Here is a 27530-nt window from a genome sequence, read left to right as displayed (position 1 = left end):
CCTTAATCCTGTTTTCTTTTTGCGTTTGAAAATAAAAGCAGCAGTGACTTCCAGCTCAAGCTGCTGCAGCTGCATTTGACTCTGACACTTGACTTTCTTCCCTAAATCCTCCACCAGAGACACACGCGCGCACGCGCCCACGAGTAATGAAGTTGAAAACCTTAAACGAAATACTGGCTGGTAGCTTCCCCGCGATTTTCACTGCTCTTCCTGGCAGAAGAGTTAAGAATTGTAATTACGGTAGTATTTGTCGAGCGCTTACACTGCGCCAGACACTGTGCCGAGCATTGAGGTGGTCCGGGATAACCAGGTCGGACACAGTCCCTGTCCCACATGGGGCTCGCGGTCAGAGGGGGAGGGAGAACGGGTATGGAATCTCCATTTTCCAGAGGAGGGAACTGAGAGGTCCAGAGAAACGAAGTGACTGACCCAAGGTCACGCAGCAGACAAGCGACAGAGCTGGGATCAGAACCCCGGTCCGCTGTCTCCCAGGCGTATGCTTTTTCCCCTAGGCCATACTGCTGCTTGGCTATAATAATAGTAATAAGAAGCAGCGTGGCTCAGTGGAAAGAGCCCGGGCTTTGGAGTCGGAGGTCATGGGTTCAAATCCCGGCTCCGCCAATTGTCAGCTGTGTGACTTTGGGCAAGTCACTTCACTTCTCTGGGCCTCACTTCCCTCATCTGTAAAATGGGGGTGAAGACTGTGAGCCCCCCGTGGGACAACCTGATCACCTTGTAACCTCCCCGGCACTTAGAACAGTGCTTTGCACATAGTAAGCGCGTAATAAATGCCATCATTATTTTTATTAACTGTGGTATTTGTTAAGTGCTTACTATGTGGCCAACCAGCGTATTAAGCGCTGGGGTAGATTCAAGGTGATCAGGTCCCATATGGGGCTCGTGGTCCAGGCAGAAGGGAGCACAGGTATTGAATCCCCATTTTGCGGATGAGGGATCTGAGGCCCAGAGTAGCTAAGTGACTTGCCCGACGTCACACAGCGGGTCAGCGGCAGAGCCGGAACTGGAACGGAGGCCCGGGCTCTTTCCGTTAGGCCCCGCAGCTGCTTTGAGATGAGCTGAGGGGACGGAAGTCTGGCTTTACCTCTATGGGAACCCGGTGTCCATGCCCCGTGGCAGCCGCCGAGGTCCCCTCCTCCCTTCTTCCGACCTCACGTCTCCGGGGTAGAGTGGTGTTGGCTTGGAATCCTTCTCCCGCCTGTGGTTTCTGGCCCTCGCAGGCTCTCTCTTTCTGTCTCTCTCTCTCTCACTCCTCTGCTTTTAGCTATTATTTCCACTGCTGTAGTGACGTGCTGGTTATTGTCCTGTTTCTCTCCCTCTCCCTGTCCTTCTCTGTGCTCCGTCCATCATTTCCCCTTCCCTCCCCATGGCCTCCGGGTAGGAGAGTGCTGCTCTAGCTGATAGATTAATCCAGGTACCGTACCTTTAATTTTTTTTCTCCTTCCTTTCTGTTCATTCTCCATCTCCGGCCCTGTTCCTGCCCCCTGCCCCACCTTTCCCCCCCCCTGCCTCTCCACCCCCTCTTCCCTCCCCGGATGCCATCTGTGGGGTGGGGGTGGGGGGTTTCTGACTGCATGGGGGGTAGGAGGCTTGGACAGCAAGGGCACAGAGCAGGTGTGCATCTGTGACTGGATCGAGCCCCTTGACGGGGAGGCGACTGCAACCGTAAAAATGTGCGTTTGTCCTGCTAGGGCACTGGCACGTATGTCTTTCGATCGATTGATCAGCGGTATTTATTGAGCACTTTCTGGGTGCAGAGCACTGTGTCAAGCACTTGGGAGAGGAGTCGAATAAGTGATTGCCATCCCTCCTCTCCAATAATGATAATAATAATGATAGCATTTATTAAGCGCTTACTATGTGCAAAGCACTGTTCTAAGCCACTGGGGAGGTTACAAGGTGATCAGGTTGTCCCACCCCATTTTCCAGATGAGGTAACTGAGGCCCAGAGAAGTGAAGTGACTTGTCCAAAGTCACACAGCTGGCAACTGGCGGAGTCGGGATGTGAACCTCTGACCTCTGAGTCCAAAGCCCGGGCTCCTTCCACTGAGCCACGCTGCTTCTCTAAGAGTTAAGAGCTTAGCTGGGCAGGGGGGGTGACACGTTCCAAGGCCCTGGAGAGCTCTGAACTTCAATACTCACCCCACCCCAAAGCAGCTTGCTGGGAGAATTTCCGGGGAGAACCTAGTGCTCTCTCTAGTTCTCTAACGGTTTTCCCCCCCTCCTCGTTACCGAGGATCTCCAGAGCCCTGCGGGACGCCTCTCAGCCCCACGGGCTGCGGACGATAGAGGAAGCTGAGGCCCAGATAGAGACGGGGCCTGGCCCTGGGTTCCGCGACCCCGTATCGGAACCAGATAGACACACGAGACCTTTGGGCCACGGGGATGGAGGTCCTGAAATTGCGGGGGGCGGAGGGAGCCGCTGTTGCGGTGTCCCCCCGCCCACCGCCACACCCCGCTGGTCCCCGGGCTCCGAGCAACGGCAACCAGAGCTGCCGCTGTGGGGGCTGCTGGAGCATTTAAGGGGGATGTTTCCCCGGGGCGCCTGCAGACCAGAGGTGGTGGAAAGACCCAAATCCACATGCCCTCAGCTTCTGTCCTAATCGTCATCACCAATGGTGACTGAGCGCTTACTCTGTGCAGAGCACCACATTAAGCGCTTGGGAGAGTACGCTACAACAGAGCCGGTAGACACCTTCCCTGCCCACAACGAGTTTACAGTCTAGAGGGATTGTCCTGCCCCTCAGGAGTATCTAGAGATCAGGTTGCCTAGGCTCCATGAAACCAGCAAGCTCCTCCTGTCCCCTCCTGCCCTTGAATGTCTTGATCACTCATAAGTCTCCTGTGGAACCCAAGGGTCATTCATTCGATCGTATTTATTGAGGGCTTACTGTGTGCAGAGCACTGTATTAAGCGCTTGGGAGAGTACAATGTAACAATAAGAGTACAAGTCCTTCCCCCCTAATCTCCAGACGTAACAGTGATTTGACCGGAGACTTCAGCTGATGGGGGCGGGGTGGTTGGAGTGGGGAGCAGGGGAGAGACCCTTAGCCGGTGGAGAGGGGCTTCGCCGTAACTCTCTCTCCCATCTCCAGGGCCAGGTCACCCGGGCCCAGGAAGCCGAAGAGAACTATGTCATCAAGAGGGAGCTGGCTGTGGTGAAGCAGCAGTGCAGCTCGGCTACGGAGAACCTCCAGAAGGCTCAGAGCACCATCCGGCAGCTGCAGGAGCAGCAGGTACCTCCCAGCAAGGCCCCGGGCACGGGGGGGTTCAACCGAGGGCGTGTGTGCGATTGGGGAAGCACAGTCACAGTGCCACCCCCAACCCACGCCACTAATGCAGGCTGGTACTGGGGAGAGAGGTGTGGGTGAAGAGTTACCCCCACTTCCTCCCACATCTTCTCTCCCGCTGCTCAGCTGGGAAACCGACGAACACCAAGTGAGGGAACAGAAGGGGAAGGGAGAGGCGGCCTGCCTGGGACGGGTCTGACCGGGCCGCGGGCGGCGTGTGTGTGTGGGAATTGCCGGGGCTTGCTGGAGTTTTCCAACGCGTGCCCTGATCCGCCCGCACCCGGGAGGCCGCTTGTGCGTTCCCAACTCACCCGGTATCATTAGGGTGTTTCCCCGTCCAGCGCCTACACCTGGTCAGGCTTCTTCCCAGAATCCTATGCTCATGGCGAGAGGATGAGTGTGGGGAATGGAATCTGACTGGAAGGGCGAGGTGAGGGTCCCAAGAGGAAAGTCCGGTCAGAGATGAGGCTCGCCTCCCCTGACCCCGATGGGTACCGAAGGTTGGAACAGAGGCGGAGGTATGCATCACCAAGCTCTGGTTAGCGGCAGGGAGCTTGGCTTCCCAGCCAAGAGGGAAGAGGGAGTCTCTTTGATGGCAGCTGGGCCCAGTGTCATCAGTTGGTGGTAAGCTCAGGGGGCGACAGCAGAATCCCTTCTTGGCAGCCTCTGGACCCATTTTTTTATCTGATGAACCGTCAGCACCTGCAGGGACAAAAGCCCAACGGTTTCCCCCACCCTCCAAGAAAGGGGAGGCTCCAGGCTAGGAGCAGGGGCTGCCTATCGAGGCGGGACCGTGAGACGGGGTGGGAGAGGCGGAACCCCCTGGGCTCTGTCCTCTCCTCAGCCCGCCGGTAGTGTCTCTCCCGTGGGAGGAAGACGGCAGAGCCAGGTTGGGAGATGGGATCGGAGAAAACGGAGCACAGCTCCTTCCGTTATTCTCTGCCCTGACTGGCCCTCTTTGGTCGGGGGTCTCTGTGCCCGGGCATCCCTGTTTTTCGTCTCCCCCCTCGGTTTGTCCAGGTCATCACCACCCAGCTGGCAACAGCAGTCCCTGGAGTGAAGGAGAGGAAGCAGGGGGTTGCCAGGAGTACCCCATCACTTCCCCCGAGCCCCCTCCCATCTCTCTGCCTCCTTCTTTTGGCTCATCTCTCTTGCTAACCATTAGTGAAGCCAGGTGCAGAAAGAGTGCCGACAACAGTAGCCTTCCCAGTCATTTCCCCTCCGCCCCCACCCCCGGCCCAGCCACAGGATTGGGGGCCGTGACCTCATCCCCCAGATTCGGCCACTTAGCCTGGGCTCAGAGGAGGCCAGGAAAGGACCCGAGGCAGGGAGGTCCCGGGGAGACCCGTATGGCTTGGAACTGTCGCAACCAGCCGTTGGCCATTTCCGTGGAGGGTGGGATCCAGGACATGGATGCTGATTGCAGCAGGAGGGATTTAGGTTGGACACGTTCAACACCTGAGCAGCTGGTCCAAGGAGCCACGGGTTCACCCCATCCCTGGGGGCTTTAAGAATAGGTCGGACCCCCCCAACGCATCTGACTGGCGGGGGTTCAGTACCGCGGCAGACAGGGCCGGCGAGGGGGTGGACCGCACGGTCACCGTCCGTGTTCCCGCCACGTCGCCGCCTGAGACTACGCAGCTGCAGCCCAAAAGCAGCAAGCACAAAGGCAGCCAGCTGCCACGACAAGGAACTCCTCTTTGGTACAGCTGCCCATTCCCCCCCGCCCCAAGAGTTTCTGGGAGGTGTAGTTCTAGAAATGCGATTTTCGGCCCAGATGGTGTTATTGGGACTGTCTGTCCCAGAAACACCTGGGATACAAGCCTCCCTGCTGCTCTCCTTTTTTTTTTTCTGGTATTTGGTAAGCGCTTACTATGTGCCAGGCACAGGACTAATCACAGGAGTAGCTACGAGCTAATCAGGTCAGACACAGGCCCTGTCCCACGTGGGGCATCACAGTCTTAATCCCCATTTTTTACATTTTTTTAGGCACAGAGAAGTGCAGTGATTTGCCCAAGGTCACGCAGCAGATGAGTGGCGGAGCTGGGATGAGAACCCAGTTCCTTCTGACCCCGTGGCCCGTGCTCTATCCACTAGACCATGCTGCTTCTCTGAGGTCTTGCCCTCCTGGAAACGACTCTGGAGTAGAAGCAGGGGGTTGGTCTAGACAATCTTTCCAGGTCCCTTTTCCAGCCTGAGGAATCTAGCCCGAGGAACGGCAGCAGGGCGATAGTGGGAGAGGAGCTGGGGATGCCGTTGCGGGAGCTTTTAGCCAAAATGCTGAACCCTGGTGCCATTTTCCGGTGATCCTACCTGAAATCCCTCTGGTCTTGGCATTGCCACCATCTCCTCCTCCTCTGAATGGGAAGCATAAAAGAGGGCAGAGGCTGGCGGGGACGGGGGACCGGGGTGCCCCCTCAGCCCTGGCCGCAGACTGACCCGCGGCTTCTCTCCGTCGCTCCCAGGATAATCCCCGCCTCACGGAGGAGTTTGTGGCCCATCTGGAGACGGAGCTGGAGCAGTCGCGCATGCGGGAGACGGAGACCCTGAGCGCACTCCGCGAGATGCAGGACAAGGTCCTGGACATGGAGAAGGTGGGGCTCCGAGGGGCAGGGCGCCGCCACCCCCTCCCACCCACCCCCACCACCTCATATGGGGTCTGGAGAGGCGGGACCTGGATCCCCAGAGGGAACAGGGAAGGCCGAGGAGCAGACTGCCCGGGAGCCGAGCTTTCCCCTGCCTCTCCGGAATGCCGCCCTGTCGCCCACCGAACTCCCCACCCGTTTTCACTTTCCCGTCAATCAGTGGTATTGATTGAGCGCGTACTGTGGGCAAAGCACTGGACTAAGCACTTGGGAGCGTACAGTATAGCAGAGTTGGGAGTCACGTTCCCTGCCCGCAAGGAGCTGACAGTCTAGCTTGAGAGCTACCCGGAGTCGGGCTCAGCTCCGGGACAGAAGAGCTGAGGCCCAAGAACCAGTGTTGCAGAGGTGCCATTTTTTTCCCTCAGCCTTCTCCTCCCCGTCATCCACACCCAGCAACTCCTCTTCCCAGAGCAGGGGAAAGCGGGTGGGTGGAAGGGAGGGTATACCCACCCCTCCTCTGCTTTTGTGATTTCAAAGCCGCTCTGGGTTTCCCCATCTTCCTGCCTCTGCTCGCCTCTCTGATTTCCCTCTCCTCTGCGGTCAGCCCAACTCTGCGGACCTCAGTGGATGTGTTATCTGTGGTAGATTCAGAGAACTTCTCCCCGCTAAGCGTGTGCGCGCACCCCCACCCACCCCGGATTCCTTCCTGCCCCCGAGGGTTAGGAGAGGGAGCCGACTGACAGAGGTCCTGAATAGCTGGGTTCCTACTCTGGGCCAGGGTAAGGTCTGAGGCAGGAATCCCAGCGACAAATTCCAGGGATAGAGAAGGGGCCGGGGTGGTCATTTAACCCAGCTGTCTGACAGAGCTGAGTGCCGAACCCTGAATCTTGCCCCCCCCCCAAACAACCCCTAACTTCTCTGAGCCTCAGTTCCCTCATCTGTAAAATGAGGATTACGACAGTGAGCCCCACGTGGGACAACCTGATCACCTTGTATCCCTCCCAGCGCTTAGAACAGTGCTTTGCACATACTAAGCGCTTAACAAATACCGTAATAGTTATTATTATCGATGTTTCTTGAGCGCTTCCTGTGCGCAAGCTCGGTTTTTTTGTTTGTTTGTGTCTTTTATGGTATTAAGCACTTACTATGTGCCAGGCTGATCAGGTTGTGGGCAGAGAACATGGGTACCCACCTGTCCATCAATTCTGTTGTATTGTGCTCTCTGAAGCGCTTAGTACGGTGCTATGGCCAATACCATTCATTCATTCATTCAATCGTATTTATTGAGCGCTTACTGTGTGCGGAGCACTCTACTAAGTGCTTGGGAAGTACAAGTTGGCGACATATAGAGACGGTCCCTACCCAACAGTGGGCTCACGGTCTAGAAGATACCAGTGATTGATTGATCACTTTGTCCAGTCATGACTGGACTAAGCATTTGCCCCGCTTGCTGCCCAGAGCTGAGACCAGAAACTTCAGCTCTCCACCCTTCGCCCACTGTCCTGGGGCAGTGTTTGGTCTGTATCGCCCACCCCTCCCCACACTGCCCACCAGCCCTCGGATAGCCCAGGGGACCTGGGTCATGGGGGGAGGGAAGAGAGGGGCAGGAGCTACTGACCGTGAATGGGCAGAGCAGAAACCAGGATGCCACCACAGCTCTAGCCGGGAGCTGGTTTCACATTGACTCAGGTCTCTCTCTTTCACTCTCAAGCCCGGCCAGGGCCAAGAGCCGATTCATCTCGACACAACCCTGACCTCAAAGCTATTCCACTGGGCCCCGTTCTCTCCCAGACCCGGCCCAGCCCCCCAAATTGGGGAATCACTGCTCCTGCCCGTGGGTGCTTGGTTCGAGGGAGCGGATCGGAATGCCCCCCCGAGGGCTTCAGAACCGATGGGCCTGGCCTGGAGCAGGAGGAGGGAGGTGAGGAAAGAGGTAGTTGACTGGGGCGAGCTATGTTTAGAACCGTTTTTCTAATCTCTGACCACAGCTCCTCTGCCGGGTGCTAGAGCTGGGTCTTCTGTCTTTCTCGGTCTCGCTCTCAATCAGAGGGCTGTCTTGACTGGGAGTTTGGTTCCTCTCACCAGAGCTCCAGGACTTTGTGAGCCATGTGGGCTGGGAAGGTGAGGGCATTTGAGGGCCCTGGACTGAGGCATTTCTCTTGGTCTCGCTTACGGGGAATTACTCGCTAGACAGTGGGGATCGGCTGTTCTCCAACTCTGCTGAGCTTAGAGCAGCAGGAGGGATTTGGGTTCGACCTACCTGTGAGAGTTCATTCATTCAATCGTATTTATTGAGCACTTACTGTGTGCGGAGCACTGTACAAAGTGCTTGGGAAGTACAGATCGGCAACATATAGAGACGGTCCCTACCCAACAACGGGCTCCCAGTCTAGAAGGGGGAGACAGACAACAACACAAAACAAGTAGATAGGTGGCAATACCATGGCTGTGCCTGGCCTCTCTTCGGTCCATGATGCTACTCCTCCCTCCCAGGCTTTCTCCTCTTTGCCTGCCTCCTTGCCTCCCCCCGTTATCTTGGAATTGAGTGGTAGGTGGGGATAACTAGCCCCGGGTTTTCACCCCCCTCCAGCCCCCAGGATCTGCTGTTCCTCCCCTGGAGCATTGGAGCAATGGTCTCAGTTACCTCCTCCTCCTCCTCCCTTCCCCATCCGCCATCCCCCAGCCTTGGTAATGAGTCAGTGGATCAACTGACTGAGGGAGACGGTAGAATCTCCAGTGCCTCCAGCCTCATTTTCCTCCCCTACACTCCCACCAAAGCAATATGGGGCAGTCCCTCTAGACTGGAAGCTCTTTGTGGGCAGGAAATATGTCTACCAACTCTGGGGGCTCAGTCCAGTGCTCCACACTCGATGAATACTGTCGATCGATCAGCTGAATCCCCCTCACCTCCAGGTGCAGGTCAACTTTCTCCCCCTCCCACAGACAAGAGGCAGGATTGGATGAAACTGAGGCACAGAGAAGCTGCTCATTTCTTCCCACAGGGTAAAGCTGAAACGGGAACCCAGGTGTCCTGTGTCTGGTTCCTATGAGAATCTATACCCCCTGGAACAGATCTCGTAGTAGTAGTGGTCTTTACTGAGCGCCCGCTTGGGAGGTACAGAATAATAAAGCGACCCGCTCTCGGCCCACAGGGAGCTTCCACTCTGACGGAGGAAGACAGACGTAAAATACTTGCACCGAGACTAGGCAAAATCAATAATCAAATATACAGTTGGATCAACGCGCTGGAGTAGGCCGATGGGTTTATACGGTTTAGCCGATATGGCTCAGGGTGTTGGGAGATTAATTGGGCAAGATCTGTTGGAGGAGGTGGAATTTTAGGAGGGCTTTGGGGAGAACCCGTGCATGGCTACCAGCTTCTGGGGAAATCCGGGACTTGGGGATTGGCTCTTCCCCTGTTTAGCCGAGCTCCTTAAGGGAGAAGAAGGGAAAGGAGGGCACTGTACTTCCCAAGCGCTTAGTACAGTGCTCTGCACACAGTAAGCGCTCAGTAAATATGATTGAATGAATGAATGGGAGGGCTTGTATCATCCCAGTATACATACTGGTGAGCTGGGGGTGGGGTGAGGGCGGAGGGCTGTACAGGGGGCGGGGGGGGGGGGTTTAATCCAGTGCTCTGCACACAGTAAGTGCTCAATAAATAGCACTGATCGATTCCTCGCAGCTATGGCCAGAGAGGGGAGCCTGATAGCCCTCTCTGTGTGTCATCCTTCCCTCCCTCCCCCACCCGCTGCAACTGAAGGCCGGGCACCTTGGCTGGAGTCGGGGCCGTGGAGTTGAGTTCCCATCTCAGCTTTACCCTGTGGGAAGAAATGAGCTGCTTCTCTGTACCTCAGTTTCATCCGTTCCTGCCTCCCGTCTGTGGGAGGGGGAGAAAGTTGGCCTTCACCTGGAGGTGAGGGGGATTCAGGCAATCCATCAGTGGTACTCGTCGAGCGCTTACTGTGTGCGGAACACCGGACTGAGCGCTTGGGAGAGGACAGTAGACTGGAAGGTTGTTGTGGGCAGGGAATGTGTCTGTTATGTTGTAGTCTCCCAAGCATTTAGTACAGTGCTCTGCACACAGTAAGCGCTCAATAAATGCGAAGGGATGCCCAGAGAGCAAAATCGAGAAATGACGAGCCCAAGGGGAGCAAGCCCGGCATTTCAACTTGCAGGCCGCCTGAGAAGAGGCAGCACCCAATACGTGGAAGCGTGTGCCGATATTCACGTGCCGATAATGCTCTTGTGGCTGGGCTAGTGATTTTTTTTCACCCACCTGGTTGTGGGGAAACCCCAGAGGGGCCCTCCCGCTCGGATTTTGATGGTCTTATGATGGAATCCCCCAGAACATCTGCTGGGTGCGTGCGTGTTTGTGAGAGAGAGAGAGAGAGTCCGTTGTGCTACATTCATCTGAGTGCCGTGTGCTGTGGTAGACCACGCAGGTGTGTGTGTGTGTATATACACACATGCGTGCGTGCACTTTCCTTCAGGGCTGAGAGGGTGACCCAGATGCCACCGTCCTGGACGTAGAGCCTGAAAGTGACAGAAAACCTGGCCCTTGATTTCCCCCTCCTCCTTTTCCCCCCTCCTCAATCAATCGTTCAGTCAGTCAGCCGTATTTATTGAGCGCTTACTGTGTGCAGAGCACTGTACTAAGCGCTTGGAAAGTACAATTCAGCAACAAGTAGAGACAGTCCCTGCCCACAGTGAGCTCACAATCTAGAAGGGGGGAGACCGACATCAAAACAAGTAAACAGGCGTCAGTAGAAATAAATAGAATTATAGATATATATATACATCATTAATATAAAAAAATAGAATTATAAACGTACATATATACACAGTCAACGGCATTTATTGGGCACTTACCGCGTGCAGAGCACTGGACTAAGTGCTTGGGAGAGTACAATATAACAGAATTGGTAGGCACGTTCCCTGCCCACAACAAGCTTCCAGTCTAGAGTCTTTCCTCCTCCTCCCAAAAGAAACGTCATCCTCCCTGTCCGATAGACGAGGCCAAAAAGGGGAAGACTAATCTAGGTATCCACCTCCCATTCATTCATTCATATTTATTGAGCGCTTACGGTGTGCAGAGCACTGTACTAAGCGCTTGGGAAGTACAAGTCGGCAACATATAGAGACGGTTCCTACCTAACAACGGGCTCAGGGTAGAAGAGAAGCAGCGTGGCTCAGTGGAAAGAGCCCAGGCTTTGGAGTCAGAGGTCATGGTTTCAAATCCCGGCTCCGCCAATTGTCAGCTGTGTGATTTTGGGCAAGTCACTTCACTTCTCTGGGCCTCAGTTACCTCATCTGGAAAATGGGGATTAAGACCGTGAGCCCCCCTGGGGACAACTTGATCACCTTGTAACCTCCCCAGCGCTCAGAACAGTGCTTTGCACATAGTAAGCACTTAATAAATGCCATCATTATTATTATTAGACGGGGAAGACAGACAACAAAACAAAACATCTAGACAGGTGTCAAAATCGTCAGAACCCTACCACCGGTCCCCTGTCCCCCAAGTGCTAACACTCCTCTCCTGGCCCTGCCCAGAGGAATAACTCACTGCCAGATGAGAACAACGTGGCCCATCTGCAAGAGGAGGTGAAGGCTCTGAAATTGCGGGAGAGCGAGGCCGTAACCTCCCTGCGGGAGCTGAAGTTACAAGTGCAGGAGCTCACCGACAATTGGCAGGTAACGGGGTTACTTTCTGCTCTCCAGAGCCCCCCAAACGCCTCTTCCCTGGCACCAGCTTGCCCCCGTCACGGTCATCTCAGGCCTCTGCCGCTTTCCGGGCTGCCGCGCCTTGTGGCTCAGCTGGCGAGAATGATGATGGGTGGTGATGGGGGCTGCTAGTGTGGGGGAGGGAGTCCCCCTCCCCCTCGCTCCTATTAGAGGGGTTGAGAGAGTCAAGACAACTCCCCCCCGCCCCGCACCAGGAGGCCCCTTGTCTTTAAGTCCTCGCCCCCCTCCGAGAGGCACGGAGAGATTCTGTGGCGAGGGGCAGGCCTTGGCACTGACCCTTCTTCCCCTCCGGATAGGCCCACCTCTCCCGAGGAGGGCGTTGGAAGGAGTCCCCGCGGAAGCTGGCCCTGGGAGACCTGCAGGAAGAGCTGATGACCATTCGGCTGCGGGAGGTGCAGGCCCTGGCCGAGGGGCGGGAGCTGCGACAGCACGTGGTGGAGCTGGAGACCCAGGTGGGGAAGGAGTCCGTGGGCCGGGAGGTGGCCGGGGGGCCCGTTGGGCGGAGGCTTTGTGCTTACCCCTTCGCTCCCCTCCCCGCCCGGCCTCTGCAGGACCAGATCCACCGGAACCTCCTGAACCGGGTGGAGGTGGAGAACACGGGGCTTCAAGAGAAGGTTCAGTATCTGGTGGCCCAGAACAAGGGGCTGCAGACCCAGCTGAGCGAGAGCAAGCGCAAGCACGCCGAGGCTGAGTGCAAGGTGGGAAGGGCTCCTTCCACTGGCCCGCTGCCCCTTCCATGCTCACCAACTTTCTCCAGTGTCTCTCTTTCCCCTCTTCTCTTTTATCAGGATCAGCCCCTGACCCTCCCCTCCCCCTGCACCGCCCTTCCTCTTCCCCCCCCCCGAGCCCTTCCCCTCTTCCCCCCTGCCCTTCTTTCCCCCCTGCCCTTCCTCTTTCCTCACCACCGTTCCTCTCTTCCCCTTGCCCTTCCTCTCTTCCCCTTGCCCTTCCTCTCTTCCCCCCCGCCCTTCCTCTCTTCCCCCCCGCCGTTCCTCTCTTCCCCTCCACCGTTCCTCTCTTCTCCCGCCTTTCCTCTCTTCCCCCCGCTCTTCCTCTCTTCCCCTCCACCGTTCCTCTCTTCCCCTCCGCCGTTCCTCTCTTTTCCCGCCTTTCCTCTCTTCCCCCCTGCTCTTCCTTTCCTTTTCCCCCACCCTTCTTCTCTTCCCCCACCCTTCTTCTCTTCCCCCCGCCCTTCTTCTCTTCCCCCCTGCCCTTCTCCTTCCCCCGCCCTTCTTCTCTTCCCCCCGCCCTTCTTCTCTTCCCCCCACCCTTCTTCTCTTCCCCCCACCCTTCCTCTCCTTCCCCCGCCCTTCCTCTCTTTTCCCCCCACCCTGCCTCTCTTTCCCCCCACCCTGCCTCTCTTTCCCCCCACCCTACCTCTTTCCCCCCCACCCTGCCTCTCTTTCCCCCTGCCTTTTCTCTTTCCCCCACCTTTCCTCTTTCCCCCGCCTTTCCTCTCTTCCCCCCATCAGCCCTTCCTCTCTTCCCCCCGACCCTTCCTCTCTTCCTCCCCTACCCTTCCTCTCTTTCCCCCCATCAGCCCTTCCTCCCTTCCTCCTCTTGCCCTCATACTGCCTTCCACGAGGCCCATTTCTCATCACCTCCTTCTCAGTCCACATCTCTCCCTCCATCAGCCAGCGCCTCCACTTTCTGCTGACCCTCATGTTGTGCCCTCTCCCTTCAGAGTAAGGAGGAGGTGATGGCGGTGCGACTGAGGGAAGCGGACAGCATGGCGGCCGTGGCGGAGATGCGACAGCGCATTGCCGAACTGGAGATCCAGGTGAGGTCCCCGGAGCCCAGAGAGTGGAATGATCTGAGAGGGGAGATGCCAGCCCCGTGTTTTTTCCCTGCCCCGTGACCCATTTCCCCTGCCCCCGGATAGAGAGAAGAGGGGATGATCCAGGGGCAGCTCAACCATTCAGATTCCTCCCAATACATCCGTGAGCTCAAGGACCAGATTGATGAACTGAAGGCAGAGGTGAGTGGCCCCCGCCCTCCATGGGATCCGTTCCCTCAGCCCCTGCCTCCACCCATATCATCCTGAGCTGTTGCTGCCACTGCTGCCTTTCCTACCCCGTCTCAGAGCCAGCCACCGCCACCGCTTCCTTCTCCTCCCCCTCATCCCCGTCCTCCTCCTCCTCCTCCTCTTCCTCCTCAGGGCTATAATCACAATCCTCTGGGAACAGGCTGGAAAGCCTCCGGTATTTGTGCCGTGGGTCCCGGGGCGTTCCTGAGGAAGTCTCTGACGAGCCCAAGGTTCCTGGCGTTCCCACTGACAGTCTCGGCATTTTTTGAAGCTTCTCCAGATAGGGTGTCGAAATGAATATCCTAGCCCTGGAAGGGGCCTCCAGGTGCCTGCCTCAACTATCCAGAACAGAGGCCAATCTTCCCTTTTAACAGGTTCTCATAGAGGATTCTGGGAATTCCCAGGAGTTTGGGGCATTCCTTGGAAAGTTTCCACCATTGCCAGGGAGGCCGCTGATGTCCTTGTGAGGGACGAGGACCCCTCTGGAACATTTTAGACCTGCCCAGGGAAGCTCCTGGTCCTAATCCTGGCTCTGCCACATGCCTGCTGTGTGACATTGGGAAAGTCACATAACGGCTCCGTGCCTCAGTTTCCTCATCTGGAAAATGGGTATTTGATCCTCTTGTCTCTCCCCCTTAGACTGTGAGCCCCGGGTGGGACAGGGACTGTGTCTGTTCTGATCATTTTGTATCTACCCCAGTGCTTAGTACGGTGCTTGGCACGTAGTAAGTGCTTAAAAAATATTGTCATTGTCATCATTAACAATGTTATTTTCTGCCAAGAAAGGAACATAGGCTTTGGGGGTGAGCTGACCCCTCTTCCTCCGGAGGACATTCTGCATCCTCAGTCAGGCTTCTGGTTGGGGCACAGACCAAGGGTTGCCTATTGTCTTAGCAACAGAGGTAAACTGGCCCCAAGGCAGGATTGATTTTACAAATTCCACCCGCCTAGGGTGTTTTCCCCAGCTCCAAGGCCCCAGAAAAGTGGACAGAGCAGGGAGCTAGAACTCCTTGGTGGGGGGGGGGGGGGGGGGGGGAGAGAAAAAAGTAGGAAGAGAAGGAATAAGGGGCGGGGGAGAGAGGAGAGAGGAGAGGAGTGGGGAAAGAGAGGAGGAGGAGGGAGAGAGAGGAAAGGGAGAGGGGAGAAAGGAGATGGAAAGAAAGTGGGGAGGGGAAGGGGGAAGAAAGAGAAAGAGTGGGGAGGGAAAGAGAGCAAGAATATGAATCTGAGTGAACAGAACAAACATGAAAACAAAGATGGTGCCTTAAAGTGTTTCCACGTAATGACCCCACAGACCAGTTGAAGTCCAGAAAACCTGAGTTCTGGGCTTGATTCAAGGGGTTGACAGACAGAGGAATGAAAAACCGCCAGGCTTCTACTCCCAGCCCTCAGAGCAGAGCAGGTCAAGAAGAGCCAAGGGGCTAAGAGGTCAACTCCCAGTTCATCACTCTTCAGTTAGCCTATGAGCACTGCTCCCCCACCCCATTCTGGCCCCGTATCTCCCATAAGTGTTGCCTTAATCTGAGTAGAGTCTTTCACCTTGGGCAGGCTGGCAGCTGGACCGAAGCGACGCACTGCATGCTGGGGATTGTCTCCCACAGGCCATCCCTTCATATCAGAGCCCAGGGTAACGCCACTTCCCTCCTGGGGTTTCCCCCTTGGGTCCTGGTGTTCTGGAGGATCAGGTCTCTCTCTGTCTATAGAGGGCTTTCCCTCGGCCCCCACATCTCTCCACTGTTCCCTGACCTTTTATTCCGCAATCCCAAATCTCTACGTGTGTTCCCTCTCGCTCTCAGCCCTCTTTCCTCTCTCGCCTCCCTCCTCCCCCAACCTCTCCCTCCCTTCCGCTGCCCCACCCCCCAAAGTCTTCTTCTGTTTCTCTTCAAGTCTTGGGTCCGGGTTTCCTCCCTCCTCCCCTCTTCCCTTGAGTCAGTCCCTAGCCTCCCCTTCGGGAAATTACCCAATCACAGGGCAACCCCCAGCCCCTTTCCTTGGCATTGCTCCCTTTCCTGATGCTCTCTCGCCCTCACCCCCCACCTCCCAGGTACGGTTGTTGAAGGGGCCACCCCAATTTGAGGAGCCTCTGGCATTCGACAGTCTCCACTTGGGACGGCATCTGGATGAGGACTCTCTGCCCTCCTCGGACGAGGAGGAGCTCCTGGGTGTGGGGGTCGGGGCAGCTTTGCAAGATGCCCTGTACCCCCTCTCCCCCCGTGATGCCCGCTTCTTCCGCCGCCTGGACCGCCCTGCCAAAGACAGCGAAGGCAGCACGGACAGCGAGGCGGAGGAACTGGTCCCGCCCTTTGAGCAGAACCTGGGCAACTGACGCCATCCCCGAGAGCAGCCCCTGCCTCCGCCGGTGCCCCCGGAGCCGATTTGGACTTCTCACGTGGCCCGACTCTCCCAGGCCCCCGTTTCTGGGTCTTCCTGGAGGGGCCGGGCCAACGGGCCGGGGGAGGGAATGATTCTAGGGGCCCCCAACCCCTTCCCTGCCTACACCCGAGAGCGTCGACTTTGAGTGTTGTCTACATGGCCTACTGTTGAGGCCCGTTGTGGTTACTCCATATTTAAACTTGACTCCATTGTGTGGCTTCCCTCCCCTTCCCCCCAACCCATGGCCTCTCCTCCTATCAAGCTCCCCCCGGCCCCCTAGGGGCTTCTCTCCCTCTTTTTCCGGACCAGATTTGCTCCAGCTGAGTGCCCCCAAAGCCTTCAGGCTTTCCTTGGGGTGCTAGAGCCAGGCTCTCCCCAACAGCAGCAATCCTGGGCTCTCCCTCCCCATCCCCATCAATCTATTTTATTTTTCCAAATTTTTATTTATCTAGTAGGGGGCTCTTTGGGTCCCCTTTCTGTCTCCTCCCCCCTCCCAGGGCCCAGAAAGTAACACTGCCGTTCCCATCCCCGAAGGCGGGGTGGGGTGGGGGAGGAGATCAGAGCTCCCAGCTGCCTCGTGGCTTTTTTGGTGCAGCTGCAGCAGAAGGTGGCTCCGGGGCAGCAGAAGGTCTGCTCTTCTCCCAGACCCACTGCCACCAAGCTGATTCCTCCTCCTCCCCCTCCTCCTCCTCCTCCTCCTCCTCCTCCACAGGGCCTTCCCTCCAGCATGGTGAGAAGGTCCCCAAGCGCACTTGTGTACACACACAGGCCCTGGGGGGATGGGGTGGAGGAGCTGAGGGCTTCCTCCGACACCACTGTTACCTCCTGCTCTTCCCCCCAACCTCTATCTCACCTAGTCCGGGGTCCTGTGACTTTCTCTTCCCTCCCACCCCATTGCAGCTCCTGCCTCTGCTGGAGCCCCTGGGCACCTCGAGGAGCAACAGGACTGTCCAGGCTCCCTCTCCCTGGCCAATTTGGGCACCGGCCTGCCATTAGCAGCGTCCCAAGAGCTGCCCCCTCTCTCTCTGTCCATGGGTTTCTTCCCACCAAGCTTCACTGTGCCATATTGCCAGCAGAAAAGGGCCAGAGGGTCCTGAGCCCTCCAAATTGACTGTTCGACCAGCAGTCTGGGCCGCGCGCCACCGCCCCCCGTCCCCCCGGCTCCCGGGTCTACTCGGCTCAGCCAACCCAGACCCTTCACTTAGGGCCTTGCCCATCTCCTGCATAGATTAGCGGGTGAAGAGCAGGGAGAAGAAGGGCAGCCCTGAAAGAGAAACTGGGAGCATGCTGCAGGCTTACCGGCTCCTCCCCGGTTCCCTGGAGGGATGTGTTTACAAAACGGTGCCCGTAGGCACACAATGAAGATGGTAACCACTGCTCACGCAGTGAGTAACCAAATACTTTAGCTTTTTCATCACCCCTCCCTCGACCCAGAGGCTAGAGGTCAAGGCCAGCTTCACCCCCACCCCCACCACCACGGCGCTTGATTCTTGGCATCCGGCCTCTCCCCCTGACCCAGCTAGGAGGGTCCTGGCCAGAAAGCCATCCTCACTCCCCCCAGTTCTTCTTCCTTCCCCCAGCCACATCAGTTCTGAGTTGTCACCGGTTGTTTGTATTTATTTGCCAAGTTGAGAGATATTTATCAAGGTGCCAAATTCTCTGTGCACATTTTCCCCCAGTTTTCTCCACCTTGTTCTCTCTCCTCCCACCACCTCAGCTGCTGCTCAGCCCAAGGCCAGGCCTGCCACGTTGGTGCTCCCAGAGTTACCGCATTCCCCACCAGTGACACCCCAAGCTGGCGGTCTGTTCCGGGCGCCATTAGGGCACGCCCTGGGTTGGGCTTCTCTTTCCCCCGCCCTCACCCTACCTCCCGTGTCGGAGCCAGAAAAGAGCAAGAGGGTTGGATCTGTTCCAGCCCAGGCTGGGGTTTCTCCTGTCCACTCTCCCTCCCCAGCCTCTGCTCTGTAACGTCATTGTAACTGTGCGACCCCACACTCCCCGCCCCTCCGCCTCCCTGCCACCATGTTTTCAGACTGTATAAATCCATCTGTTTCCCCAACAAGGTTGGAAAGAATAATAAAACTTATTTACACAGTCTCACATGGAAAGGTCTCAGGAGGGAGCGGGCCAGCTTTAGTTGGGGCGGCGGGGGAACGTGGACGCGGGACTGCTGGCATCTCCTTGGATTTAAGCAGGAAAGTGTCTACCAACTGTTGTGCTCTCCCCTACGTTCCATACACTGCACACAGAAAGCGCTCAATAAATACCGTTGATTGATTGGCTGAGTAAAACAGGGCTAGGGCTGCCCTCGGGTGGGAGAATAATAATAATATTATATACGCAATAATATTGTGAGCCCCCCGTGGGAAAACCTGATCACCTTGTAACCTCCCCAGCACTTAGAACAGTGCTTTGCACATAGTGCTTAATAAATGCCATTAAAATAATAATAATAAGGGTGCTTGGCACATAGTGCTTAACAAATAGCATCCTTATTATTATTATTCTCCCACCCGAGGGCAGCCCTAGCCCTGTTTTACTCAGCGTGCCCAGCACTGTTGTAAGCACTGGGGTGGATACAAGGCAATCAGGTTGTCCCACGCGGGGCTCACACTCTCAATCCCCGTTTTACAGATGAGGTAACTGAGGCACGGAGAAGTTAAGTGACTTGCCCCAAGTCACACAACTGATTAGTGGCGGAGTCACGACTAGAACCCACGACCTCTGATTCCCAATCCCGGGCTCTTACCACTAAGCCACGCTGCTTCTCGAGAACTGATGGAGGTCCCTGCATTTATCCGTTTTAGCTGGATAATATCCTTTGAGCACCGACTGTGGGCTGAGCCTCGTCCCGAGGACTGAGGGAAGTACATTAGAGCAAGGAAATGATGCGGTCCCTGCCCTCTAGGAGCTTGTGAGCTATGCTGTATTGTTTAATCAATCAATCAATCAATCAATCAATCGTATTTATTGAGCGCTTACTGTGTGCAGAGCACTGGACTAAGCGCTTGGGAGGTACAAGTTGGCAACATATAGAGACAGTCACTACCCAACAGTGGGCTCACAGTCTAAAAGGGGGTTTAGGAGACTCCATGCTCAGCCTTCCCTCCTCCAGTCCCTGCCCTCGGGTGGCTTACTCTAGGAGGGAAATGGGGTGGTCGAAGGTTGGGAGAAACAGGACTGACAGATCGACTCTCTTTGGGAACGTATGTCTCCCAGGCCTCTTAAAGAGCAGTGAAAGTATAGTTAGGGGAGTTCATTCATTCAATCATATTTATTGAGCGCTTACTGTGTGCAGAGCACTGTACTGAGCGCTTGGGAAGTATAAGTTGGCAACATATAGAGACAGTCCCTACCCAACAGTGGGCTCACAGTCTAGAAGAGGAGTCTAGAAGGGAGTTGGTTTGGGCCAATCAGGAAAAGTTTCTGCTAAGGGGTTTGTTTCAAAGACTCACCAATCAATGATATTTATTGAGCCCTTGTTTGCAGAAAAATAATAATAATAACGTTGGTACTGGTTAAGCGCTTGCTATGTGCCAAGCACTCTTCTAAGCGCTGGGCTTTGCACATAGTAAGCAGTTAATAAATGACATTATTATTATTGTTATTACTAGAAGGTAATCAGGTTGTCCCACGTGGGGCTCACAGTCTTCATCCCCATTTTACAGATGAGGTAACTGAGGCGCAGAGAAGTGAAGACTTGTCCAAAGTCACACAGCTGACAAGTGGCAGAGTCGGGATTAGAACCCATGACCTCTGGCTTCCAAGCCCGGGCTCTTTCCACTGAGCCACATTGCTTCTGTGTTAAGTGCTTGGAAAGGTACAATATAATAGAGTTGGTAGGTGCAATCCCGGCCCAAAAGAAGTTTACAGTCCACAGGGGGAGCAGATATTAAAATAAGTTACAGATAGTGGAGAGTATCTATCGATCAGTGGTATTTATTGAGCACTTACGGTGTACTAAACGTTTGGGAGCGTACAATATAACCGAGTTGGTAGACATCTCCCTGCCCACAAAGAGCTTACAGTCTAGAAGGGGAGACAGGCATTAAAATAAATTACAAATATGGGCATAAGTCCTGTGGGGCTGAGAGCAGGGTGAATAAAGGGTACAAATCCACATGTGAAGAGTAGATAGAGAAGCAGTGTGGCTCAGTGGAAAGAGCCCGGGCTTTGGAGTCAGAGGTCATGGGCTCAAACCCCGGCTCCACCACTTGTCAGCTGTGTGACTTTGGGCAAGTCACTTAACTTCTCTGTGCCTCAGTTCCCTCATCTGTAAAATGGGGATTAAGACCGTAAGCCCCCCGTGGGAGAACCTGATCTCCTTGTAACCTCCCCAGTGCTTAGAACAGTGCTTACATAGTAAGCGCTTAACAAATACCATCATTATTATTATTATTATTATTCTCTGTGCCTCAGTTCCCTCATCTGTAAAATGGGGATTAAGACTGTAAGCCCCCCGTGGGAGAACCTGATCTCCTTGTAACCTCCCTAGTGCTTAGAACCATGCTTTGCACATAGTAAGCGCTTAACAAATGCCATCATTATTATTATTATTATTCTCTGTGCCTCAGTTCCCTCATCTGTAAAATGGGGATTAAGACCGTAAGCCCCCCGTGGGACAACCTGATCTCCTTGTAACCTCCCCAGTGCTTAGAACCGTGCTTTGCACATAGTAAGCGCTTAACAAACACCATCATTATTATTATTCTCTGTGCCTCAGTTCCCTCATCTGTAAAAGGGGGATTAAGGCCGTAAGCCCCCCGTGGGAGAACCTGATCTCCTTGTAACCTCCCCAGTGCTTAGAACAGTGCTTTGCACATAGTAAGCGCTTAACACCATCATTATTATTATTCTCTGGGCCTCAGTTCCCTCATCTGTAAAATGGGGATTAAGACCGTAAGCCCCCCATGGGAGAACCTGATCTCCTTGTAACCTCCCCAGTGCTTAGAACAGTGCTTACATAGTAAGCGCTTAACAAATACCATCATTATTATTATTATTATTCTCTGTGCCTCAGTTCCCTCATCTGTAAAATGGGGATTAAGACTGTAAGCCCCCCGTGGGAGAACCTGATCTCCTTGTAACCTCCCCAGTGCTTAGAACAGTGTTTACATAGTAAGCGCTTAACAAATACCATCATTATTATTATTATTATTATTCTCTGTGCCTCAGTTCCCTCATCTGTAAAATGGGGATTAAGACCGTAAGCCCCCCGTGGGAGAACCTGATCTCCTTGTAACCTCCCCAGTGCTTAGAACAGTGCTTACATCATCATCATCATCAATCGTATTTATTGAGCGCTTACTATGTGCAGAGCACTGTACTAAGAGCTTGGGAAGTACAGATTGGCAACATATAGAGACAGTCCCTACCCAACAGTGGGCTCACAGTCTAAAAGGGGGAGACAGAGAACAAAACCAAACATACTAACAAAATAAAATAAATAGAATAGATATGTACAAATAAAATAAATAAATAAATAGAGTAATAAATATGTACAAACATATATACATATATACAGGTGCTGTGGGGAAGGGAAGGAGGTAAGATGGGGGGGTGGAGAGGGGGATGAGGGGGAGAGGAAGGAAGGGGCTCAGTCTGCTTAACAAATACCATCATCATTATTATTATTATTCTCTGTGCCTCAGTTCCCTCATCTGTAAAATGAGGATTAAGACCGTAAACCCCCCGTGGGAGAACCTGATCTCCTTGTAACCTTCCCAGTGCTTAGAACCATGCTTTGCACATAGTAAGCGCTTAACAAATACCATCATTATGATTATTATTCTCTGTGCCTCAGTTCCCTCATCTGTAAAATGGGGATTAAGACCGTAAGCCCCCCGTGGGAGAACCTGATCTCCTTGTAACCTCCCCAGTGCTTAGAACAGTGCTTTGCACATAGTAAGCGCTTAATAAATACCATTATTATTATTATTATCATCACCAGGCTAGGACCAGCAGTTGCATTGTTTCCTTAGGAAGTCACAGAGCAAGTGGGAGGTTTCTTAGGCCCCGACCTGGGCTGAGGGGAGAACTGGGCCCAGAATCCTCCGAGCAACGAGGCATGGCAGTGGGAGGAGGGTCCACAAGAGATTGTCAGGACACAGAAGATGGGTGTGGCGGAGACCGGGGGCCTGGGATCCCCATGCGCCCAAATCTCAGGAAATCGAGAGGCCTGGCCTCTTTGGGGACACCTGGGTCTTGCTGGGGCCCATCTGGGGAGGAAATCTTTGTGGTTTGTAACGGGAACTCAACCTGGGGGGGGGTGGAGGGGAGGCAAAGAGGGTCCTGATTGGTCCTGGGGGGGCCGCGGGGTGTGGCCTGGGGGGCCGAGAATCTCAGCCCCCGGGGCGGGGAACAGACTTCTCTGCAGCAGGATCCAAGGTGAGTGTTTGCAGTGCCCTGGGCCTTCTGGAGGAGGGATGACTGGGATGGCAGCATGGGACACGGAGGCCTTGGGGCACGCAAAGAGCTCCCAGGCAGCAGGGGATGATTTGTGGAGGGGAGGGGGCCGCGTGCCCCCCGCCCTTAGCACCAAACTACCACTCCCCTCAGAACACCAAGCCCACATCCATCCCTCATCTGCCCAAGGCACCCAAATGTTTGGGATGATGAGCCCCCGAGGGCTCTGGTGCCCAGTTCCCCCAACCCCGAGCCCAGGGACCCCTTGGGACTTCCTCTTTCCCCTCCCCGCCTGGTTCCCGGCTCTCCAATAGTACATACCTTCAGGACCCAACACAACTGCCCCTGGGTTACGAGAGAGTCAGAGGGTGGGGGTGCGGGGGAAAGGGCCAGGGGCATCCTCCTGCCCCAACCAGCCCCAACCCCACCCTTCGCAGCCTCCACTATGCCCCGCTCCTTCTTGGTGAGAAGCAGGAGGCCCCCGGGGAGGCGGGAGCCGAGGGCGCCGGCAGACTCCGGGGGTAAGTGATGCCGGGCATCTTGGTGTTCCGCAAGGAAGACCAGACGGCCCCTTCCCGCGCCCACCGCCAGCCTCCCGCTGAAGGAGATGATGGTGTACCAGTTCCCTACCCACCCACCCACCCTGCCCTGCCCCCAGGACACCAGTAGGTCTTCAAAACTCCCCATTCCCAGGCCTTTGCCGCAGCCCCTCCACGCTGTCCCTCTGGAGTGGGGCCTCTAGGACTGAGCTCTCTGGTGCCGAGTTTTTTCCTCAGGGAGCGTTCGCTCTTCCTCTTCAGTATTCATCCAGGGAGAGATGCCCCAGCCCGTGAGGAGCCAGACCTGGGATGGGGGAGAGCGATCCCCTTCCCCGAGGCACTCGGGCCCTTCAGCCTCAGCCTTCCCCACTCCTGCGCCCCTTGATCTCCAGCTGGCTTGGCCCTCACCTGTTCCACGTAAGACCCTCCCTGGACCCTGGAGAAAGCCGGGGAGGGGGTGGGGGGCGGGTAAACTGGACGCTGAGTGGCAGGCGACTGCTTGGGTGGGCCCTGAAGGCCGGGATTATCCCCGCCAGGCCCTCTGCCTCTGAACTGAGGCGGACCTCCCCCGGGGGCTCGGCCCCAAGGGACCGGGGTGGCCTCCCCCGGCTGGGGCTGATTCTGCAGCATCCCCATCCCTTCTGCCAGCCTGCATCCCCTGGGACACCCCCCGTGGCCTGGAGCCCCCTGGTCGTGCCCGAGGAGGGCCCCCGCCTCCGCCGCCGGAGTTCCCAGAAAGGCCCAACCGGACTCTCAAGGTAAGGAGGAAGCAGGGAGGAAGGATCCTGCCGAAGTCCTCTCTTCTGGCAAAGCTCTCCACACCTGGAATGGGGGTGGCTTCGGAGGGGCCAAGGGTCCTGCCTCCCACCTCCTGCCCTGCCCCTGCTTTTCCCAGGAGTCACTCCTCCCCTGCCGCCCCGTCTCCTGTCCCACCCTCTCCCCTCACCCCCTCAGGAGAAGCTGTTCCCGTGCAGGGTCTGTGGGAAGACTTTCCGCCGTTCCTCCACCCTCGCCACCCACCTGCTCATCCACTCGGGCACCCGCCCCCACCCTTGCCCCTTCTGTGCCAAGCGCTTCCACCAGAAATCTGACATGAAGAAGCACACGTTCATCCACACGGGTACGGTCGGGGCGGGCCGGGCTGCCCACGGGGAAAGGGGGCCCGGGGGCAGCGGCCGGGCAAGAGAACACAGTGCCCCCCTGTAGCCGCTCTCCCCACTGCTCCCATCTCACGGGGTGCCCGGCGCCCTCTGAGTAGAAAGGGCAGACCCTCTCGCCAGGGCCGGGAGGAAGAAGAAGGAAGAGGCCCCTGAGCTCACCTCCTCTTGTCCCTGCAGGAGAAAAGCCTCACCGCTGCGGGGTCTGCGGGAAGGCCTTCAGCCAGAGCTCCAATCTGCTCACGCACGGTCGCCAGCATGGGTTGCCCCGACCCCTGCCCCGCCGCCCACCCACTGCTGCACCCCTCTCCCCGCAGCGGCAGCTCTCCCACCCTTCCCGCATCTGAGGCCCCTTCACCCCCTGAATGGGGAGTCTCCCCCGGGTCTGAGCCGGGCCGCCGTGGCGGACTGGGATTTAAGACCAGATGTCTCGCCCCTGCCAACTCCTGGCTATCCCCCGCCACCTCCCCGCTCGAAAATCGCAGCACCTCTTCCTTCCGGAGCCCAAAGTGAGGTTTGCGTTGGGGTGGGGGGAGCCGGCGGCTAGTCCAGCCTGGAACTCCCTCCTCCTGCACATTCTAGACTGTGAGCCCACTGTTGGGTAGGGACCGTCTCTATATGTTGCCAACTTGTACTTCCCAAGCGCTTAGTCCAGTGCTCTGCACACAGTAAACGCTCAATAAATACGATTGAATTAATGAATCCAACAGACCAGCGCCCTCCCCATCTCCAAAGCCCTCCTAAAGTCACATCTCCTCCAGGAAGCCTTCCCTGACTAACGGCTCATCTCCCCACCCCATTCTCCCTCCTGCATCGCCTTATGAACTTTGCTATTCACCCCAGCCCAGCCCCCCAGGACTTATGCGCCTATCTGCTGCTTCCCCTAGCTGTTGTTTATTTTGCTGTCCCTCTCCCTCACTGAAGCATGTTTCTTAATAATAATAATAATAATAATAATGGCATTTATTAAGCGCTTCCTATGTGCAAAGCACGGTTCTAAGTTCTGGGGAGGTTACAAGGTGATCAGGTTGTCCCATGGGGGCTCACAGTCTTAATCCCCAATCAATCAATCAATCAATCAATCGTATTTATTGAGCACTTACTATGTGCAGAGCACTGTACTAAGCGCTTGGGAAGTACAAATTGGCAACACATAGAGACAGTCCCTACCCAACAGTGGGCTCACAGTCTAAAAGGGGGAGACAGAGAACAGAACCAAACATACCAACAAAATAAAATAAATAGGATAGAAATGTACAAGTAAAATAAATAAATAAATAAATAAACAGAGTAATAAATATGTACAACCATATATACATATATACAGGTGCTGTGGGGAAGGGAAGGAGGTAAGATGGGGGGATGGAGGGGGAACATCTGTAAAATGTTCCCCATTTTACAGATGGGGGAACTGAGGCCCAGAGAAGTGAAGTGACTTGCTCAAAGTCACGCAGCTGACAATTGGCGGAGCCGGGATCCAAACCCGTGAACTCCGACTCCAAAGCCCGGGCTCTTTCCACTGAGCCACGCTGCTTCTCGAGGGCAGGGATCACACCTACCTAATCTACTGTATTCTCCCAAGCACTCAGTACAGTGCTGTGCACACAGTAAGTGCTCAATCAATGCCATTGGTGGATTGATTGATTGAATGAATGATTGACCCGAAAGGGAGCAGGACCGAGACAGGTGCCCTCTGGCACACCTGTGTGTCTGCAGACGGAGTGGAAGAGAGAACTACCCTTCGCCTTTGGGGATGACACTTCCCTCCAGGTGACTGCGTTCAGAAGTAGGGGACAGAAAAGCCTGATCTCTCTGCGGTGTTTGTTAAGCGCTTACTACGTGCCAGGCACTGGGGTAGGTACAAGATAATCAGGTTGGGCACGGTCCCAGGCCCACGTAGGGCTCGCAGTCTTAATCCCCATTTTACAGGTGGGGTCACTGAGGCCCAGAGGAGTGAAGTGATTTGCCCAAGGTCACGCAGCCGACAAGTGACGGAGCCGGGATAGAACCCGGCTCCGTGCTCTTTCCACTAGGTCACGCTGCTTCCCATTTTGCTGAGTTCTCCCTTGGCGGCACCTGTTGCTATTTTCCAAACTGCCTCTTGCTCTCCAGCTCTTCCTGAAGCCACGACTCAGGGAAAGCTAGCCCTCTCCTCCTCTCCTGCCCCTGACTGCCACAGCCAGGCCAACCGGGTGTGCAGGATTCTCCCAGGAGCCTGCTGGACACTGGGCTGGTCCGTGACTTTAACGTGCTTGTTGAGCCCTCCCTCTTGCTTGCGCCGCTTCTCATCCCTGGACACAGCAGCTGCTTGGTCCTAATCGATCAATCAACAGTATTTACTGAGCGTTGACCCTGTGCAGAGTACAGTATAACAGACACGGTCCCTGCCCTCATTCAGCTTCCAAAGAGGCAGAGGAGACAGAGAGAAAGAAACTAGAGGGAGGAGGAAGCAAAGAGGGCAGATGGGGGTGGGGGAAAAGAGCATGAGTCCCCAGATGCTTGGGCGAGGAAGCTGTGCTAAAACGGCAGTAGCCGAGGGAAAATAAGGTGGGGAGACGAGAGGTTAATCAGGGAAGGCCTCCTGAAAGAATAGTGTGATCTCAGGAGGACTTTGAAGGTGGGGAGAGCAGTGGTCTGCTGGGCGTGAAGAGAGAGGGAGTTCCAGGAATGATGATAGTGGTACTTGTTAGGTGCTTACTATGCATCACGCACTGTACTAAGCACTGGTAGATACAAGATCATCAGGTCGAACATGGGGTTCACAGTCGGAGCAGGAAGGAGGGAGGGCGGGAGCAAGAGGATGGCAGCAAGAGAGACGAGATCGAAGTACAGTGAATAGGTTAACTTTAGTGCGAGGGCTGGGTTGGGCAAGATGAGGTAGGAGGGGCCCAGGGGATTGAGTGCTTTAAAGCCCATGGTGAGGAGTTTCTGTTTGATACGGAGGTGGATAGCTGACCACTGGCAGTTCTTGAGGAGCCTTGAAACACAGATTGAACGGTTCTACAGAGAAACAACCTGCAGCAGAGTGAAGTAGAGACCGAAGAGGGGAGAGACGGGAGGCAGGGAGGTCAGCGAGGGGGCTTAGGCAGCTGTCGAATCAGGATATGACAAGAGCTCGGGCCAGCGTGGTGGCCGTTTTTTGTGGAGAGGAAGGTCCATTCTCCTCATCTGTCCTACCCAGTGAAGCAGAATAGCGATGAACGTCGCCTCATTGCTGGTGTCCTGACTGCCACCTTATGGGACTGAGGTGATACCGATGGTACCGCTGGCTTCTCGGCCGCTTTCCTCCATGTTTGGTCCAGTGTCCCAGCAATAAAGAAGGTTGGGGGACTTAACACTTCATAGATGAAACCCGTTGCCTTATTGTCACTAAACGGTCAGTCTCCCAA

General features: G+C 55.6%; 1 protein-coding gene across 4 annotated transcripts in view; it reads left to right on the top strand.

Moving 5' to 3' along the window:
• Positions 1-18137, top strand: part of EVI5L (ecotropic viral integration site 5 like) — a 46120-nt gene extending 27983 nt beyond the window's left edge. For 2 of the 4 annotated variants that reach the window (XM_038740458.1, XM_038740461.1), the window contains 9 exons: positions 1400-1432; positions 3114-3254; positions 5774-5902; positions 11450-11590; positions 11938-12093; positions 12193-12339; positions 13326-13421; positions 13524-13619; positions 15712-18137. In XM_038740458.1, coding sequence (XP_038596386.1) covers positions 1400-1432; positions 3114-3254; positions 5774-5902; positions 11450-11590; positions 11938-12093; positions 12193-12339; positions 13326-13421; positions 13524-13619; positions 15712-15993 — 1221 coding nt within the window. In that variant the 3' untranslated portion in view covers positions 15994-18137. Of the gene's footprint in view, positions 1-1399; positions 1433-3113; positions 3255-5773; positions 5903-11449; positions 11591-11937; positions 12094-12192; positions 12340-13325; positions 13422-13523; positions 13620-15215; positions 15295-15711 lie in introns of all 4 variants that reach the window. The other 2 variants (XM_038740460.1, XM_038740459.1) reach the window with 2 other exon arrangements.
• The last annotated feature ends 9393 nt before the right edge of the window (positions 18138-27530 follow it).

Source organism: Tachyglossus aculeatus, chromosome X1, assembly GCF_015852505.1.
Source record: "Tachyglossus aculeatus isolate mTacAcu1 chromosome X1, mTacAcu1.pri, whole genome shotgun sequence".
Lineage (NCBI taxonomy): Eukaryota > Metazoa > Chordata > Mammalia > Monotremata > Tachyglossidae > Tachyglossus > Tachyglossus aculeatus.
This window is presented reverse-complemented; position numbering and strand designations above follow the sequence as displayed.